General features: G+C 42.1%; 2 protein-coding genes across 2 annotated transcripts in view; one reads left to right on the top strand and one right to left on the bottom strand.

Moving 5' to 3' along the window:
• The first annotated feature begins 1,940 nt into the window (after positions 1 to 1,940).
• The window catches only part of ccdc146 (coiled-coil domain containing 146), a 67,205-nt gene continuing 52,968 nt past the window's right edge, over positions 1,941 to 16,177 (top strand). The window contains exons 1-2 of the mRNA XM_034131411.1: positions 1,941 to 2,067; positions 2,807 to 3,015. Of these exons, the coding sequence (XP_033987302.1) occupies position 2,067; positions 2,807 to 3,015 (210 nt within the window). The 5' untranslated portion in view covers positions 1,941 to 2,066. The remainder of the gene's footprint in view (positions 2,068 to 2,806; positions 3,016 to 16,177) is intronic.
• fgl2a (fibrinogen-like 2a) lies at positions 4,549 to 15,993 on the bottom strand. Its single transcript, XM_034131410.1, has 6 exons — positions 15,457 to 15,993; positions 14,510 to 14,714; positions 9,493 to 9,712; positions 6,684 to 6,854; positions 6,272 to 6,595; positions 4,549 to 5,672 (listed from the first exon to the last, which is right to left on the bottom strand). Exons 1-5 carry the CDS (start codon positions 15,991 to 15,993, stop codon positions 6,280 to 6,282), a joined length of 1,449 nt encoding a protein of 482 aa, XP_033987301.1. The 3' UTR covers positions 4,549 to 5,672; positions 6,272 to 6,279.

Genomic DNA, 16,177 nt, shown 5'->3' with positions numbered 1-16,177 from the left:
CATTTCTACTGATCATATTTCCATTGTTGAGGTCTACTAGAATAGATTTAAATTGTGCAATATTCCAAAATCACATTGGTTTCTCATACAGCATCTCTGTATAGTATGTGTATTCACCAGGTATTCACTCTCTGTCCTAAACGGCTTGTTGAAGCTCCTGCCCCCCCCCCCCCCCCCCTCCTCCCTGTGAGCCCAGTGTGCTCTGATTGGTCGGGACGTTGCGAGGCTGCTCGCTGCAGCTGCTCAGTGAGCTGCTGCGAGGAGCGGACAGGCTTCCGGGTCGGCGATACAGCGAGAACAAGCGAAACTCATCCTGAGCACACACAAACACTCACAGCCGAAGTAAAAACAATACGTGTGGCTTGATATTGAGTAAAAAAAAGGTTTATAACGCTGTGAGAATGGGTCTGCGTGAGCATTTCTCCACGATCCCAACTCGTCTATTACCAGCGTTCAGGGACTCCCTGTTAGTTAGCCAAGGGATCCTGGTGTGTGAGGTGCTCCGCGGATTGGTCCATTGGGGCCAATCCGGTCATTTGTTGTTGATTTGGGTATTCACACGTCACAGTACCCAGGAAGCAAACAATGGAAAATGAGAAATTTCCAACGAGGCGTTCTGGGGCAGCATAAACAGGTATTTTCTGTGTTAGAGTTTTACTCGCTACAGGGTGTACTTTGAGGGTTTGTGACTCTGCAGACCGTTTACATGCATAAAAACCTTCATAACACACAAGGGGACGGGTAATAACCGGAAAAGCATGACATGGGCCCTTTAAGCCAAACCACGGACAATGTGTCAAACTAAATGGCATTCAATGAGAGAAATCACTTATTTTATGTGTTGACCCTGTGCGAAGAAATGAACACATACTCAGCCAAACCAACTAAATTGCAAGGGTGTGTACATTCATTTAGTCAGGTATGGTTAAAGTGATTGGTTGGTTTTTCTGTAGTGAAACCAGTTGAATCAGAGAGGTCTTGTGCATATGTGCATGCATTAACACACAATGTTTTTTCCACATGTGTGTGAATTTACATACCTCTCATTCTGGGGCACACACAGCATAACACATGCACAAACCTGTACCATGTGTTACACCATATGGTTTTGAGAATATGTTTGTGCACAGGAAATAAGTGCAGCCTTTGAAGAGGGGTTATTTGTGCGACAGCCAGTAAACCTAAGGTAAATCAAGAACATACCATGTAGGAAAACACAGTCTAAAACTGCCTCCCACAATTCATCACTGGCAGAGATTCAAGGCTGAACGTATTATTAAAGAGGGTGAGGGTTAAAGGTGTTTCTTGCTTGGTGGCACCCAGCTTTTTGAGGAGTTATATCATGTCTGTCTCTACCTTTAGTTGGCAGAAAGGTCTCTTTCATACATATTGTATGCACACACACACACATATTGGCATTCACACAGATGCATTGCTGAGATAGATAACACATCCTCGCAGCTGTTGCAGGGAGTGAGTAATCGGTCATGCCAACTCCCAGAGTGCACTGTGGGAATTTGAAAGAAGAAGGAGAAAAGCAGTATTGCACCATCACCATCACCTTTGAAGTCAGTTGGTTCCAGATTTGTTTTGTTACCATTCAGTGTACAGTCAGCTGGCTTGTGTTGCTGCTCTCTGTTGACATTGCATGACACATGTTGATGCTTTGTTTTGACATTACAGTAAATTAGCCCTACTATTTACCGCCATCTGCTGGACACTCACTGCAAGTGTTAAATAAAACTTGATTAAATGGATGCACTTGTTTTAAACTGTTACATCTTTGCATATCATCAAATGTTAACTTTAAGGAGAAAACACTAAACATAGCTTGGATATAATGAAGCGTGGTGAAAATAAAGCACGTAACCTGACGTGATTAGTGGCGCATGACGTCGTTGCTATAGTAACCAGAACACAGCATTTAACCTGAGAGAAAACTGTGATTGAGTTTTGCTAACATCTGCTGTTAGCTTTAACGTTATTTAAACTGTTAAATGCGTACGGTTTTGTAGTTTCATTTCACAAAGGGACGGAGTTTTCAAGGAGGATTCAAGACATTTACAAGTAAGACTTTTGTAGAAATATTTGTTTCTTTGTTTAGCAAACAAACACCGACACAAACATGAACTACTTGTATTGTTAGCTAACGCTTAGCTTATGTTTTAGCTACGTAAATTAGCATTAACAGTAACGTTACACATAAACCTGGAGCATTTTTACTGAAGACTGTTTTTTTTTATGATTACGCCAAAGAAAGGGACGTTTATGTTTTGGCGTTGAGCATTAGTCAACAAAGTATAAACTAAACTATCTTGTATTGATTTTGAACTCGGTTCATTCAAAATAAAAGCGCACTGCTCACATATTTAGGTGATACTGACCCTATACCACCTTGCATAGACTTCATATATTATATAATATACATATTGTCATTATTTATTCCCCTTTAAAATCAGCTATGAATATTGAACGTGTGTTTTAAAGAGCTCTTGCTAGTACTTCCGGTTTGTGGTATTGATAGACAGCTTTTTGGCAACACCTTTCATACCAAATTACCTTCTGACCCCTCAATTGGTTTTGGGGGGTAACTCAACTCTGGGGAAATTACAGAGTATTTATCAATTAAGATGAAGAAGATTCAGAGTTACCCATCCTGCATAGCATGTTGCTATTGTTGATGTTTTTATCCTGTTTCATAAATGCATTGCTCTTATTCCCCATGCTTTCTCCCTGCCTTCAATCTACGAATACTTATGAATAAATTGGTTCATGGACTGCACCTATCTATATGTTTTTGCATTAGTGAGTCAATCTGAGGAGGAACAGGGTTGCATGAATCCCAGTGGAGGAGAAGTGAAAGTGGAGGAGGAGGAGGAGGAGGAGGAGGAGGAGGAGGAGGAAGATGAGGATGCCCCCCAGGTAGCCCTTACACCTGATGCTTCACTCCCAGAGGATCCATCCTTTGCTACTACTGATGTAACTGCTAGCTCTGCCTTCCAGTGCCTTGAGGAGGTAAGACTCATGCATGATGATTAATAGTCATTTAAATAGATTATATATTAAATAAATTATAAATTAAATAGCATTTTAGAGGTTTCATATGAAAGACAAACATAGCACATGTACCGTACTTCAGTATTATTTATCATTTTACTTTACTTGAGTATTTCTATGTAATGCTACTTTATACTTCTCCACTAGAAACCACAGGTAAATATTGTGCTTTTTATTACACTACATTTATTTAACACTCTAGTTACTTTTAATATATGATAACACAATATATTCTTCTCTATCATGTATTTGACAAAGTCTTTTAAAATTGGCTCCACATTGACACACTTTAACATTAAAAGGCTTGTACATGTTATAAAAACAATATTATTTAATATTAAAATGACTTTGAAATAGCCCTTCTGCATACTTTTACCGTTGATAATTACATTCAGCTGATAATACTTTTGTACTTTATATCACTGCAATGGGCCACCGTGCAGAATGAGTACTTCTACTTTAATTACATTTTGATGCCTATTGTACTATTGCTTTGGTAACATTTTGAACTCAGGATGTTTACTTGTAATGTAGTTTAAGAGCATAGTATTTCAACTTTTACTTAAAGTGGACCTATCATGCTATATTTGAATAATATAGTGTAGGACCATACCTATATAAGGCATATTTATACTTTTTTTTTCTCAAAATACCAAACAGATCATGCATTTTAGCCATGCCTCATTTCGCTCAATTTGAAATGTTTAGCTCTGTTTTTGCAAGGGCTGATTCTTTGAGAACAGCACCATCTACAGGCCTGGCATATGTACTACAGCGTCTCCAGCGCTTTCGAACGGCAATGGCCGTGGCTGTCTCCTCCTGATTGGTGGAGTTGGCCCAATAGCCGTAGCGCCACCGTCCTGACGTCAGGACAGTGTTCAAATCTGGATCAGTTTTTATCAGATCCGTTGCAGCCCCTTTTTTAGAGATTTGGGTATGGAGGAAAATAGAGAGGGTTGTGTTTTCTGACACTTGGTGAGTTCCCTGGAACACCGGGGACACATATTCATGTATAAAAGACGTACAAAAGTGCATTTTGCATGATAGGTCCCCTTTAAGTACAGGATCTGAGTACTTTATCCCCCTCTGGCAATGATCACATTTACTTCATTGCCTTTTTTCCCTGATAGATTATCTTTAAAATATATCTTGGTACTGTACATGGATTTCTGGGCCATACACCATTTACCTTAATGTTTAAAGAAAAGTAAATACTTGGAATTGAATTCATCATGTGGATGAGCACAATCATTTTTTATTAACTTGATGGTCACATACAGTAAACAGACATTAAAGTCACAGGCCCACAGTGTGATTCCGTGATGACTGATATGTACTCCCTCTTTTATTGAGTCACTTTAATGAGTCAACACCTCATTAACCCGTTCATTATGGGCATGCAGCATGACAGGCGTCAAATAGCCTGCACTTTGAGGGACTTCTACTCATATGCCTTCAACAGGATTTCAAACACTGAAATGTACACGGCCATGAAGTTAGAACTTTATTCATTTTTTGATATAAAAAAGTGCATAATCTTTTGGCATGACGGTTGAATATGAATGATAGAAAAGATCAATATCGTACACACACGAAGCTCCAAATACACACATAATTACTATGAATGGTCACAATACTGCACAGTCTTCAACATTGCTTGAATATCAACAATCATTAGACTTGTCCTGTATGACCTATGTATCATATAAAAGCTGTCATACCTCACAAAATAAAATAAATACTGTACACGTCCTTAAAGTTTCTTTCCCCATCCTTCCCATTCACAGTGCGCATAGAATGGATTAAATGGTGCTTTACAGAGTGCTAACGTTAGGCGGCAGTATTGTACAAGTGATGACTCAGGGAGGTTTTTTTTACACATGAAAACTGGTGCATGGCATCAAGAGATGTGCAGTAGTTCAGTGCACCCAGAGATAATGGGGGAGTACAATAGGAACAGGTTATTTTTGCAGCAGTGTCCTGCGCCGGGGCTGCTGTCAAGAAAAATGTAATGGAGCATCAATAATGCAGAGTGTACTTGGGGACGATCCAATAGAATTGTATTTCAGGGTGCGTATTTATCCTTGGATGCTTTATACTGTATAGGATGATGATACATTAGCAAAGTGTCCCAGTGTAATTAAGTGAACGACACAGAAGCTATTAATTGTGCACCGCTACCCAAAGCGTGTCGTATATCACTTCCTGTAGTTATTTTTTAAACATTTTGACTCTGACCCCGGCATGAAGTCTTTCACAATGAATTTCCGAGCCACTAAAAACTGTATCATCAGCTCTCATATACCTCACTCGAGTGGCTGCTGTTAATTATGAAACCATTTAGAAGGGAGAAAATGATAGCTCATTAGTTTTTACTACCACTGTGTGCTGTGCCGTGTCTCAGCTGGTTTTTATAGCAGGGGGGACAGAAAGTGGAGAAATGTCAGAAAAACAGTGAAAAATCTCTCATGTTAACCCACCGTAGAATATGATGGCCACTGTAGGAGGCTGGCCTTTAGATTGTGTGTGTGTTTTTTATTAGTCCATCATCGTTCATAGTCCATTGTCCTTTAGTATCATCATTTGAATCCGACATTCTTTGACGGCCGCGCTCACTGCAGTGGAGAAAAGTAATGGCACGGTTAAAAAAATGTTACATTTACTTTCACAATTGTCTTTTTCTCATGAGTTGCACTGTAAAAACTCAAAATCTTGCCAAGTATATTCGTCTAATTTCTAGTCAGAATATGTCTTTACACTCGATATAAGACTTAATAACTGAAGAGATAACAATGCAGTGAGATATAGGGTCTTGTTTTTAGACAATGCATCTTTAAGCTGCTGTGGTTTTTGTAAAAGATGGTTCATCTTGATTAAAAAAAATACTTATTGGAAAATCACCAACTAACATCAGAAAACTGAAAACTTTTGAGCATTTGAGGCAACAGAACATTTCCTGATCCTGGTAAGATATAGTTCAAAATAAGTTTTCCCAGCTTATCACAAGATCTTCTTATTTCAAGAAATCTAACCAAGCACATGTTCACTTGTTCTATTGACAGATCTTTTTACTTATTACACGCGAAAACACCTTGTTTTCATTATTCTTTTACTTGATTTTGGAGCAGCATTTTTTCCAGTGTAAGTGAGCAAATGCATGACTAATTGTTGGTGTTTTTCCGTCTATTCTCTGTCTTTCCATATTCATATTTACCTGTCCCCTTACGGAGCGTAGTTCTTGGGCCTCATCAGCATCTTGACGGTTTTGAAGGCCTGCCTGTAGTTGGTGGGGTAGTACTCCGTGGACATGTTGTGCCACGTTCCCCAGAAGATCCCGTTCCTCACTCCCTTGTACCTCTTGTGATAGTACTTCCCGTTGAGGTTGGCGGACATGCAGGCGTCGAACCACCAACCGGAACTGTAGTAGGCGCCGCAGCTTCCGGAGGAGTACATGTCGTTGTCGCGGTCGGGCGTCGAGAAGAACTTCTGGTCGTGGTTGAAGTGCTTGTTGAAATTGATGGCGTTCCCAGCTGTCCCACTGCAAGAAACATCAATACTTATATAAGATGTAGTCCTTCTTTATGAATATTTGATCGAGCGTGCAAGCAGAGAATCTAAAATTGTACCTGTATCCACTGATAGACAGTCGATAGCGGAGGAATTCATTGGCCACATAGAACTGGTCGTACTTTGCGTACTCCCGGACACCCTCGAAGTCCTCCAGCTCAATGCGCAGCACCATGTCTTTGGCTTTTGTCATCGAGTGGATATGGTCATTGCCCAGCCAGAACTCACCTCTACAGAAGAGGGGAAGTACAGATAAGAGGGGAAAGGACAAGGTAAAACAAATTGATATTATTAAAAAGCGCATATCGGTGTGCATCTGATTAGAAAGCTACTCAACATGATTTAAGTTAATGACAGAGGGGAGGAGGAGATGCAAGGGCAGAGGAGTGTGACGGTAAAAGAGGGTTGAGAGGAGACATTATTCTTTCAGTGGGAGGTTATACTACATCCATGGTTGTCATATAAAACTCCTTCCTTCAGGAGCAGAGGGCAGAACATGGCCTGAAATATGAATCTAGTTATAGAAAGGGCGATGCGTTAAAACAGAAAATAGTCTGTAATGAACGGCTGCTTCCTTCCATTTTCCCAGGAAGCTATTTCCCCATCTTAAACAATTTTTCTAGTCCTAAATTATTAATTGCATTCTGTTAAAAGGGGTCAGCTGTACTGTAGTCATTTGCTTTTATCTATATTTTGCATGTGAAGGGAATTGTTACATTCTTGTTCACCAATAGGTTACCTGAGCAGATAGTAGGATTACATTTAACATTACATTACATTACATGTCATTTGTTAGACGCTTTTATCCAAAGCGACTTACATACATTCAATACTGTGGACAATCCCCACGGGAACAATTTGGGGTGAAGTGTCTTGCCCAGGGACACAACGACATGCTGACTGCAGTGGGACTCGAACTTGCTACCCCCTGATTCGAAGTCCAGCACTCTATCCACTGAGCCACAGCCGCCCAGTGAGAAGTGAGAAGATTATATTATGTTACTGGTACAGTTGTTGGGTAGATGGCAGCTTGTTGCTACAAATAGGGGATTTACGTGATGATTTTCACCAATCTGTTCTTGAGTTTGTAATTGTTCTTATTTTATCATACTTTTTAGGTTATCTGAATGTCTTTCTCTTTTTCCTTGTTCAGTTTTTTTGTTGATTTAGTTTTCCTCTTCTATTAAAGAGGTCATATGACGCTCGTTTTCAGATTCATATTTGTATTTTGTGGCTCGACTGTGAAATATTTACAGGCTTTATTTTTCAAAAAGCTCTTTATTTTTCTCATACTGCCTGTGCTGCTGCACCTCTTTTCACCCTCTGTCTGAAACCAGAGCCCAGTCTGCTCTGATTGGTTAGCTGGCCGGCTCTGTTGTGATTGGTCAACTGCTTAGAGGTGTGTCTGAAATGTCCTTAGCATATTGCAAACAATGCATTGGAACGCTAGGCAATAGAAGCGCGAGTGTGTCAGTGATATCATTTTGTTACGGTAGTAAACAAAGGAGTTTAATGAAGGCGTTTCAGGCAAGGGGGGGGGGGGGGGATGGAGTGTGTGGGAATTTTTTGTTTTTGCAGACAATTTACATATAACCTATATAATACACTACAGGAAAGGGAGCACCACAAAAAGCATAACATGGCCCCTTTAAGTTGGAAAACCACGCAGAGACAATACTTTTATCGATACCAGTTAGATATATCTGGTTGTCTTTTAAGCCTCTAAACCACAACTGTCATTTTGGTTTCCAAATGTTCCCGACCAGGGGCGTCGCCTGGACCTGAAAACATTCGGGGCTTAGCCCACAGTGGCGGCGGCACTACAGTGGCATTTTTCACTGCAACACTCCCCACACGCACACACACAGTACACCCGCGACTGTTACAATGAAGGCTCGATAATCAGCTCACGGCATATAGGCAGGGGTAAAGTGGTCTTTTTTATGAGTGGGGGGCGGACCTCACCTCCTCTAGGGGGGTCCGGGGGGATGCTCCCCCGGGAAGATTTATTTTTAAATATTGAAGTTAAATGCATCAATCTGGTGCACTTTGAGAGCAAAATGAAGAGATCTATGGATACCTCTCTCAACACCCATATGAAGCAGAACTGTAAACAGATGTACTTTTTCTTTATGGATATTTTACTAATCACTCCCCTTTTAAACTCTATTCTTGTTTTACTGCCATATAGTATTTCATAACTGTTTTTCCTTTATTCTCTTATTTTTTTTATAACTATAATGATCATATGAAGGTGTGCCGCGGAAATAATCTTTTGAATAATTTGTGACCAAACCGTTTGAGACCCACTGAGATAACTTAGACTAAAGTTAAGTATCTAAACACTCAGAGAGTCCTTTAGCTCACCTGAGTCTCTCAGTCTGAGAGGAGAGGACTCTCCTCCAGCTTCTTGTGGAACAAACAGCTCCTTATGTCCGTTAGTGCAGCGAGCTAACCAGATGCTAACAACACGGTCCCTGCTGGCACCGGTCCCTCCCTCTCTCCCTCTCTCCCTCTCTCTCTCTCTCTCTCTATCACACTAAATGCGCTATTGCCACACACACACAGAGCCGAGCTTGAATGACACAAGCACACGTTTATTTCCATGCAACTCTCTGATTGGTCTGGTGTCATGCCTCTGTTGCATTCACTGAACACGGGAAATTACAGTGCTGCCGTCCTCTCGTGTCATGATGAGGTTCACGTAAAGCACGGTTAATGTATTATATTATTGAGGGAGAATTGTCCGGGGCTACAGAAAAAACATTCGGGGCTAAAGCCCCGGATGCCCAGGCCAGGCGACGCCACTGTTCCCGACCCTAAGATATCTTTTGAGAGGAGGGTAGGAAATAAACCCAAGCCCATTACCTGAGGTTCCCGAAGCCTTTCTTATACTCGGCCCAGGTGCGGTTGAAGCTGACAGACCCATCGAGCCGTTGCTGTATCATGGTCCATCCGCCCCCATAGGACTCCATGTCACAGAAGACGTCAATTGAGCCATTGCGGGGATCAAGGGTCACGCTGTACACACCGTTCTTCCTCGCCTCCAGCACATTGTAGTCTGAACAGTCCCGAGGGGCAAAGATCACTGATGGCACAAAGAGAGACATGATGGACGATGAGAGGTGGTTGTAGGAGATCTTACTGGATGATATTAAAGGTCCCCTATTATACTGTTTTTCATCAATATATTATAAGTCTCAGATATATACATGTACAAAACATGTCTCTGAAGTGTTTGCCTGGAATACCAAACAGATCATTGCAGAATCCCATAATCCCCTCTGTTTCAGCCCTGTTTCAAAAGTGCTGATTCTCTGTCTGTTACTTTAGATGAAAATAAGGAGCCACTCCCCACGCCCCTCTGGGAGATATTTGGTTACAAAGAACACAATAGTGCTCTAGGAGGAGATTCAGGTGATAAGGTGGGGGGGGGGGTTACCTTGGTTGGTGATTGGCTAATGGTTACACAAGCCAAAAAATCGTTATGACATCATAAAGTGGCCAAAATCTGATCAGCTCATTTTCAGACAGGTTTTTATATAAATGGATCAGGACAAAAAGTGAGAGAATCTTTTTTCCTGAAACTTCCAGAATCTCTTTACACAGAGGACACACGTGTTTATGTATAAAAGACATGAGAAAGTGGATTTTGCATAATAGGTGACCTTTACATAATGAGTTTGCTCTGGCATTTGTCCTTCAAGAATGGAAAAAACATGTGATAAGTTAGCAGGAAATCCAGCTTGAACCGTTGTGGAAGTGCTCAATCCTGCATTAATTTCCGGGGGAAGTCTATTCCAACACATTCCAACTTCAGTTCTCTAGCCTCTGACTAAACTATTGCCAAGTGCAGATCAATCATCGTGTCATCAAGCATTAAACTGAGAACTATCTTTCTGTAAGCACTTGAGAACACTCTTGCTCATCCTCACCATGATGTCCCTTTCTGGAAATCACATGAGGACTGAAACATAAAAGAAAAGAAAGCAAAGGACAGTGGCCACTGTCAGAGGATGAAAGTCAACGACATTCTCCCTTGTTGCACCGCGGGACATTTCAGACAGCTCTGCTACTTTCTGAGATTTCTTCCCACATTTTTCTAAAATATCTTTCCACTTATTTCTCTAACTCTTGCTCCTGGCCCCTGTGTCGCACTGCGGGCCGCTGACCCCATCCAAAACCGAAATCCAAAGGCCCCTGTCAGTTAGCATTTGGGAATTTAAAAGAACAGACTTGTCAAAACGTGGGAAAGTGTAAAACTGGATTAGAGAAGCGTACCCCCTCCCTGCACGTTTGGCACCTGGGGCCTGAATCATCTTGACATTGGGCAGGCAGCATGTGGACCCCGACTGAGTGACGCGGTCCTCTGCTGATACAGATTTGTCATACTGTTAAATCTGCTAAATGGCATGGTAGATTATAAAGAACAACGGTGGAACAGAGCCATACTGATACCAGAGGTTTCTTCAAGCACAGGAAGGAAAGATCAGCAATGTGCAGCAATGTAAGGTTTGTGTTTCCTAAGTTTTTGTAAGTGCATGGTGTGCAAAAATAAAAGCACCATTCATGTCTTTTGGTTGCTATATCTCTGTAGCCATCTTCTACATTTTCCTGTCAACATATGCAGAGAACTTTGTGTGCAAAATGGCTGCAGAATTGTAGATCACGCAATCTGGAAGCAGTGCATGATGTTTGAAAAATGTATCCTTGTCACGTTAACGGCTCTCGCTGCACTTGGCATTCAAAGTGTTGTGCTATAAATTCTTCCAGTGTCCCCTTCACTTTAAATGAGGGTAGTTTCTCCACTTCACATCTCTATTTGTCACCATCTGTCTGCAGCCAGCATCCATAGGCAGAAGAGCTATCTCATTTGACTACTTCTGGCACTGTGCCTGACCTAAATAACTATAATATCAACCACCTACTGGTGTCCAAATGTTTGCTGTTGAGTCAAATGATTGGTTAGTTTTATGGCTGAGGCCTTTGACTGATTTCTTAGAAACTTCCAAAAAGTATTGACGCCTTTTAGCCCAATTCTTGACGAACCTCGCCTCGCCTCTTTGGCACGCATATCAATGATTGGCATGAAAGGAAGACAACCCTGTTATCAAGGAAGCGCGCTCTGTGACAACCAGTAGTCAGCTTAGATTAGCACCTCTAATGGAAGGAAATGTGTCTACAAAGTGATAGTATAATCTTTCCCCACAAAAAATACAACGTCTGTTTTGACACAAATCAAAAAGCAACACCCTTCCTTTTCGGAAGCTGTGTGTCACCACAATCGCAGACAAGCAGTTCTTGACAGCCAACTGAGCATCCATTCTCTGTCCGTAATTGAGTAAATGTAGCCGAACAGTAACATGAATTGCTACCCGTTCACCTCAAGGCCTTAATATGTCTTACAGCGGTGAAAGGGAAGATTAGTGCTTGCAGCAGGGATGGGAATTGGCAAACAGGGTGAAAGACACACTTGCAGCAGTGAGCGATAAAAGCATCTTGGCAAACGTACTGTCGCTTGATGGTGAAATGGCTATTCACATTGGCCTTAAGTGTTTGGGTAATGTATGCCAGTGTTTTATTAAGGTTAGGGTTAGGGTTATTAGCTGCTTGTCCCTCATTAGCTGCTCTCTCTTTGAGCTTGTGACAAAGTGGCATTGATAGGGATAAAAGGAAGTTCAAAAGACACTTTTTCAAGCCTACAGAGTGTAAATGTTACGAACTGTATAGTGTAGCCTAATGAGCTGCACCAGTGAGTTTAGATTATAAATCCCTTTTTATGTGCGAGTGGTTTTTCAACATTTGCTCGCCATATAGATCCATCACTTCAGCTCCTAACTAGATCAAAATCCACATCTGTCTCTTATGACGTCTCCCTAAATTGATATAATCTGCAGACGATGGCATCTTACGTCTGCTCGCTCGTATCGCTTCGGATGAAAACAGAATGTCAATTTGATTCATGCAAAAGGGGAGGTGCAATTTGGCAGCTGTATATATATATATAGTTTATTCAGGAGGCAGGGGAACCATTTAGACAGGAATTGCCTCACTAAGCACTACGATAAACAACTGGAAAACATTCTCTCTACGTCGTGTTGAAATCAAGTAGAGGGCATAGTCATTCATCTTGTGTTGGTTTGTTTTAAGATGACTTCACACTTGTCCAGCTGTGAAATCTCGAAGATCAGAAAAAAATGTTAATCTTGTCTTTTTGAAGAGGGTTTATACTCTTGTTGTGAAACTGTAAACGTATTCGATGAATCTCCCTGGTAATAACAGCTGTTTTCTTCCTGTTTCTTTTGGTTCCACTTCAGACACCAATGGGCATCATTTCCTAACTTGCTGTTGCATAAATTGCCGGATCTCGAGTTTAACATGGCAGATTGATGTTCAAAGACAAGTGTTACTGACCCTGGGTGCCATCCGTGACTAATGTTGAGAAAGCCGCCCACATGACTTCTTGTGGTGTTGTCAAGAGATAATGAGAGCTAGTTGTTTCATGCAGGAATGAGCACTCAAGAGCATGACCTCCAGAGGAAGAGAGAGGAGGGGTAGGGAACCTAGGAAAAGGGGATTCAAGTGGGATGGAGTCGGGAAAGTTGTGGCAGAAGAAAAAGTGAGCAAGAGAGGAGATATGAAGGGGAAATGGAGCGATGAATAGCAGATAGACAGGAATAAATGTATGAGTGAAAGAGGACAGGATTGAAGGAGAACGGAGCAAATTTAGGGAGGAAGAAAACAGAAGAAGAAGAGAGAAAGCCGGGATTCCCTTCACACCACTGTCCCAGTTAATCTACTTAGAAATAAGCTCACATCTGTTTTCCACATAAAAGCCCCGCAATATAATGTCACATTCACTCATGCAATATCGGGATATTATTCAGCCTGAAAAGAGGCCTGCATTTCAACGACGCTTTCATCCAAATAAGCTTTTACATAGACGCAAAGGGGAATGTTTGCTATGCTTGGCTAGTTTGCAATCTCTACTAATACATTTTTCAAAGTTTCCATAATGAGGCTGTACTAATCTCTGGACTTCCTTTTTTCAGAAACCTAGAAACAATTTTTTATTATACATTATTTTCACATCACAGTATTCAGTAATGTAGGCCGCCAAGTATCTTTTTCCCTTTTTGAGTTGTTGTGCATTTGGAGGGTAGTGGAATGTCAAGGTACTTGAAATAGTTATATAAAAGGTAATTTCAATACTCACTTTGACCCTCGTAGTCATATTGCTTCACTCAATATGACTTCAGCCCAAAACTATTTTAGAATTTTTGTTATGGCTGCACTTAGCCAGCAGAGGCTCTGCTACAGTAGTGGACGTTTTTGAACATTATGCAACGCTCTTCATACCGATAATAGCAAAAGCATGTCGCTCACAACAAACCACTGTGAGCAGATGTCAATGTCATCGTCAGCCTGGAAGATTTCACTTCCCATTTCCCAGAAGGAAAGGTCTCACTGGGTGAAGGTGACCACCCAGAGTTGGGTTGTTTGTAGTGATAACAAGTCGCCATGCCCACTCAGGCCTGATTGGATAGATCCAATGCCAGAGAAGTCACCTTACAACAACCCTCAAACTGCTATGCGTGTGTGGGAGAATCATTACCATATCTACATCTGTGTGGTGCATTTTTTCAAGCAGAGATTGCAAAAAAATGTAATACATGAAAAGAGGAGAGGCATCTTTTGAAATAGCAAAGATGGAACGGAATGTAATATAACAAAATAAAAAATCACAAGAGGTTTTCTGTCAAAAGAGAATACGTTTAGTAAATAGCTGGGAAGATGGAGAGGGCTTTCAAATGGCAGTGAAGAAAAAATACCGCCAAAAAAGAAACGACTGCTGCCAAACTAATCTTAGTAAAAGCGGGCTTACTCTGTGGGCTGTTCCGAACTGCACACTGGGAAGTGCAGGTGGAGCTGAGCTTGTTGATCACTCCGGTGATGTTCTCCACCCGCTGGTCCACCACAGACTTCACGTTGTCCATGTTGAGCAGGTTGAGCCCCTCCAGGTGACCCTGCATAGCCGTGATCTGGTTCCTGGCGTTGCGCAAGCTGGCCGACATCCTATTCATTTTCACCTGGGAAGGGCCAGAGCAGGGGTGGGGGGGGAGAAAATGATTTCTGTGCACAGAATACAAAGCAGGTGGATTACTGTCACCAGCCTCATTCATTGTTTTACCAGCCCGAGTTCTATTTTTGAATAGAAACGAGTCTACGTGGTGTTTGGACGTCTGCCAAAATGGCTGTGAGAGTGGACAAACCTACAAAACAATCACCGCCATTTGGCTGGTGTCTGACACTGGTCCCACACCCTGTTTACAGTCACAGGAATTTTTCCCTGGTGGAGTGGTGCCAGGTTGGACTTTAGAGGTCTTTCAACATCTGGTCAGTTTGCTTTCCAGCTGGATACATTTGACCGGGCAAATTGGGATGACTTTATTCCTACAAAGCGCTTCATCTTTATCACTTTGTTTAGGTCAGAGTCACTTAAATCTTCACAAGCTAGTTGAGGAAGTGGCTTACAGGGAATTGACATCTCTCTGATGGTAATACAGAAACTGGTGCAGTACCACATTGTCAGTACAGACCTAGAAATCATATTTACACGATACATAACGTGTCCAGATTTTACACAGTTTCAACAATGCCAAAACCAATAATATGCTAATTTAGATGACAATTCACTCAACTTTTCAGTCACAAGAATATTTTCTGAAAACTAGCTTTATATTTTTTGTCATAATAGTGTACATTCATTGGTAAAAGGAACTATAAGTGTTGAAAGTTCTCTTTTTTGTGAGACCAAACTGAGCCTCTTACCTGCATCTCCTGCATAGTGCTCGGGCTCGGAGTATTTTTCCCCAAAATAGAACCATCTCCCCTCTCCTCCTGGCTGGTGCCACCTTGCACGTCCTGTCCTGTCAGGTCTTCCCTCTGCGTCTGTCCCTGGTCCGCTTGCTGAAGTCCATTCGCTCCATTCCCCCGTGCCCCGCGGCACTCCTGGCACCCACCCTTCAGCTTGTTGACCACCTCCTTCAAGCTCTGCAGCTCCTTCATCGTCTTCTCCAGCAGCCTGAACTGCTTGGGCAGCTGGATGGTGAGGGGAGGCAGGGTGAGCTGGTAAGGGCAATCCTCCCCCTCATCTGCCCCGGCTCCAGAGCTCCCACACTGGCCCGTTGGTCTCAGTTTAATGGGGCATGAGGTGGGAGTCCCAGATTCAGATCCCAAAGAAAAAGGTCCTCTAGAGTCCGATCTCTGGTGAGAGTTGACGGGGAAGTCCGCCGCCCGGCTTGTGCGCGGCACCAAGGTGGCTGTAAGCAGTAGACTGGCATAAACGCACAGCACAATCGTCCTCATTTCTAAGTGTGTGTGAAGTGTCCGCAACTGCCTCTGAAATGACCTCAAAGTGTCTGAATGCGGAAAGTAGTGTGTGTGCTGCAGATGGAGAAGTGTGTGAATGTATGCCCAGGATCCTATTGGTTTAAGAGTGAGTGTGTGTATGAGCACTGCCTGCAGGAGGGAGAGCGCAGGGGGACTGCCG

This window comes from Trematomus bernacchii, unplaced genomic scaffold, assembly GCF_902827165.1.
Source record: "Trematomus bernacchii unplaced genomic scaffold, fTreBer1.1, whole genome shotgun sequence".
Lineage (NCBI taxonomy): Eukaryota > Metazoa > Chordata > Actinopteri > Perciformes > Nototheniidae > Trematomus > Trematomus bernacchii.
Note: the sequence above shows the minus strand (reverse complement) of the source record. Positions and strands in the feature narration are given on the sequence as shown.

What these genes read in the sequence shown, in the direction of transcription:
- fgl2a (XM_034131410.1), bottom strand. Translation starts at nt 15,993, where the DNA reads ATGAGGACGATTGTGCTGTGCGTTTATGCCAGTCTACTGCTTACAGCC. An exon ending in AGTTCGGAACAGCCCACAGA is followed by an intron (nt 9,713 to 14,509) that starts GTAAGCCCGCTT and finishes TTGTGCCATCAG; the next exon opens with TGATCTTTGCCCCTCGGGAC. An exon ending in CTGTCTATCAGTGGATACAG is followed by an intron (nt 6,596 to 6,683) that starts GTACAATTTTAG and finishes TGTTTCTTGCAG; the next exon opens with TGGGACAGCTGGGAACGCCA.